At 47.6% G+C, this 3,099-nt stretch overlaps 2 protein-coding genes across 2 annotated transcripts in view; one reads left to right on the forward strand and one right to left on the reverse strand.

Annotated features, from left to right (window-relative positions):
• The window catches only part of LOC103921580 (chromosome unknown open reading frame, human C11orf53), a 9,236-nt gene extending 8,857 nt beyond the window's left edge, over positions 1-379 (reverse strand). Inside the window, exon 1 of the mRNA XM_009329571.1 lies at positions 370-379. Coding sequence (XP_009327846.1) covers positions 370-379 — 10 coding nt within the window. The remainder of the gene's footprint in view (positions 1-369) is intronic.
• Positions 380-2,797: 2,418 nt separating this feature from the next.
• Positions 2,798-3,099, forward strand: part of HINFP (histone H4 transcription factor) — a 5,832-nt gene continuing 5,530 nt past the window's right edge. Inside the window, 1 exon segment of the mRNA XM_009329572.1 lies at positions 2,798-2,887. Within this exon segment, the coding sequence (XP_009327847.1) occupies positions 2,798-2,887 (90 nt within the window).

Below are 3,099 nucleotides of genomic sequence, written 5' to 3' on the forward strand. Positions count from 1 at the left end.
TGCTGAGCTATTAAAACTCCAGATAACTCTGCTACTGGAAGCATCAGGGAAGGGAATGCTAGTTTAGGCCTGAGTTTATATAGTTTTCAACTAAATTGAATCATAATTCACATCACTTTGATCTAACTGCATTTGGGAAAAATATTGCATTGTGAAGGAATATAAATTCAGTCTAGAAAAGGTGGAGTATGCTAATAGATACTGTTAAATTCTTGGGACGTTAAAGATGCCACATGTTGATTTTTAGACAATTCTTCTTTTTGTTTTTTTTTTCATATGAGCCCAAGGATGGCACGGTGTGTTCTTTCCCTGATATCTCCTTGAAGATGCATTTTTACGCTTGTGAAAAGTCAAGGTGCTGAAACTCACCTGTTTCCATTGTCGGCACTGCTGACAAGTCCCAGCTCTCAGATTCTGCAGGACTTTGGAGAAGGGCCGTCTGTCGTGAGCTTCCCAGAGCGGAGTGAAGTCAGTGCTCGTACTCCACTGGTAAAGTTCCAGCTGAGTCTGACGGAAATATGTTTTCTACAATTTGGTGATGTCTCCATGATACCTTGTTTGGGATTTGCTTAAATGCAAATCTCAATGTGTGTTTCACTCCAATTTGCATGGTCAGTGTGGATCATTCCTGAAGAATCTCTTTCCTGTCTGAGCTGACGTTTCATGGATGAGAACTGACCTGAGGTTTACCAACAGAAAAATCTTGGATTAAAGTGAAAGGCTGGTAAGTCTTGCAGTGATGAGCCATCTCCTTACAGGTGAGGAATCTGGCTGGAGAAACAAGGCTTGGGACAAGAGCATCTTCCCGTGTGTAAGTGTGAGATACCCATGTGCTGTTGAAGATGCACACAGCATGCCTTACCTGGGGAGTAGTACTGTCTCTCTGGGACCCCACAGGCTAGCTTGTGCATTACACAGTAAAACTGGATCTTTGGACCCTGTGAACCCAGGAGGCTTTGCATGGCATCCACTAGTGCCTGCGGGGAGAAGGGTAACACTCAGCCAGGGACAGCATGCTCGCGGGACCGGCAGGAACATCCTTTAGCAAACCTGCGTGCTCCTCGGGGCAGGGTTTGGCTCTTCGTTATCAAGCAAGGGGTCTAAAGTTAGTCTCCAGTGAGGTGCCAGGAGGGGAAACAGCAGCCAAGAAAGGACCTGTTCTTACACTGCTGCTGGACCCAGATTAAAGGGACCTTTGGCCAGGCCTACTATAGCCATTCCTCTGTTCCCAGCCTCCAAACGGTAACAAGTCTGTTTCTGCAATATCTGAACCAAGAAGCAGAATTAAGCCTTTAAACTCTTGTTTAAGCACTGTAGCTTGTATTCTAGTTCTGAAACACATCCTCATTTGCTGCAAGAGAGCCATTTTCCCTGCAACATGGCTGGCGCAACCTATCAAGACAGTGAGGACAGGCAGTGGTGAGGCAGATGATCTCTGGAGCATTTTGTGTACGGGCAGAGTGGGCTGGTGTGCAGTATTGCTGTGCTCATCTTACATGAGCAGGAGAAGACTGGCGCCAATACGTTCCTTGTAATTAAATATTTCTCCTCTTGTGGAGTCTGCTGCCAGCTTGCGGGTCTATTAGGTAAGATCCGTCCCTTTTTGTAATTCCATGCGCTTTCCTTAGCATTGGTCCAGAGATGAATTTGGCCTGTCGTGTGAACTGCCTTCCTGGGGAAGGCTATTGGTTTTTTAAGTGTAATTATTCTTTTCCTTCGGAAGAAAACTATAATACAAAGAGCAGCAGCTGGCAAAGGCTGCATCTGCTCAGGCCATCGAGGCAATTGGGGAAGGCAGAGCTGAAATAACATCCTGAATAATTCCCAATGTTCTTAACTTGCAGAACGACTCGGGTATTCTGCCTGCTCAGACACGGAGCTCAGGACCAAGAGGACATCACACAATCAAGCTCATGGAAGACTTGAGCTCCTGTATACAGAGTCTTTCACCACGTATGTACGCCCTCTTATATAAGACAAGTCTTATTTTGGCCTGTCCATTCCTGGCCATCCCCTCCTGGTACCCACAGGTGTCTCGGATTTGGCTGACAGGTAATATAACGGGCAGGAAGCACCAGGCGGGTTGGGGAAGCACGGGCAGATGTAAAGTCACAACAGAAGAGGGCTGCCTTTGCTTTGTCAGCAATAGGCTTAGTTTGCCACCTGCCTCCTGGCAGGCTTCCCAGATAGTTTTGCGTCCCGTGCCAGATGTTTATATTCTTGGTTAGGAAATACAAGTTAAATCCCAGCCCCATTCAAGCTAATAGCTTTGCACTGTCTAGCCAGTCCAGGTGTTTTCTGTACCGATTACAAAATAATTACATTGAAAACAATGGATCCTTCAGAAAACAATTAAACAGAGGTAAGATAAAAACTCAGCCAGCCTTCTTTTAGATGAGATCCATCTCTTACATTTTCATTTGAAAAAGCATCAGACCCAGGTGTTCTATATAATTTCGTGACTTTAGGTGTGTACTTTCCATTCACGTTAGAGGGGAGAGCCGGTGCGTATGACAGGAGTTACGGAAGCAATTGTGGATTGGCAAGGCACGCTTTATAAAATCCCGTTTGGGTTTAGCATGGCATTTACCTGTGCCAAAGCAAACTGTCTGTGAATTGTGCCTCCGTTTTGTGTTACAAAAGCCTGGCATGGCGGATGCAGTAGTCAATGTATATTTGTTTAATTCAAACGGTCATTTCAATCCATCCGCTCGTTACTGAGTAAAGAGAATGTGTTGCATTCTCTTACAGCAGGTGCTGCGGTACTGACGGGCTTTGTGTTCGGCGCTTGGCCGGGATGCCCGGTGTGGATTTGGACTGCGGGCTTCGCGCTGCGAGGGCTCCGGCGCTTAGGCGAGGGACAATTCTGGAGGCGTCAGGAATGAATGTGGGGTGCAGCAGCAAAGCCTGCGCTGGCCTTCGCGCTCCACCACTGCAAAGCCAGGTCCCGTGCCAGATCTCATCGCGACGAAAGCGGTCCCGGCTCCCGGGGTTTCCCCAAAACCAAACGCCAGTTAGTCCCGCGGGTGTCTGAAAGGGTTTGGCTCGCGGGTCAGCCCCAAACGGCCTGGGAACCTTTGTGAGCCGGCGCCGCTTCCC

This window comes from Pygoscelis adeliae, unplaced genomic scaffold (assembly GCF_000699105.1).
Source record: "Pygoscelis adeliae isolate BGI_AS28 unplaced genomic scaffold, ASM69910v1 Scaffold268, whole genome shotgun sequence".
NCBI classification, from domain to species: Eukaryota; Metazoa; Chordata; class Aves; order Sphenisciformes; family Spheniscidae; genus Pygoscelis; species Pygoscelis adeliae.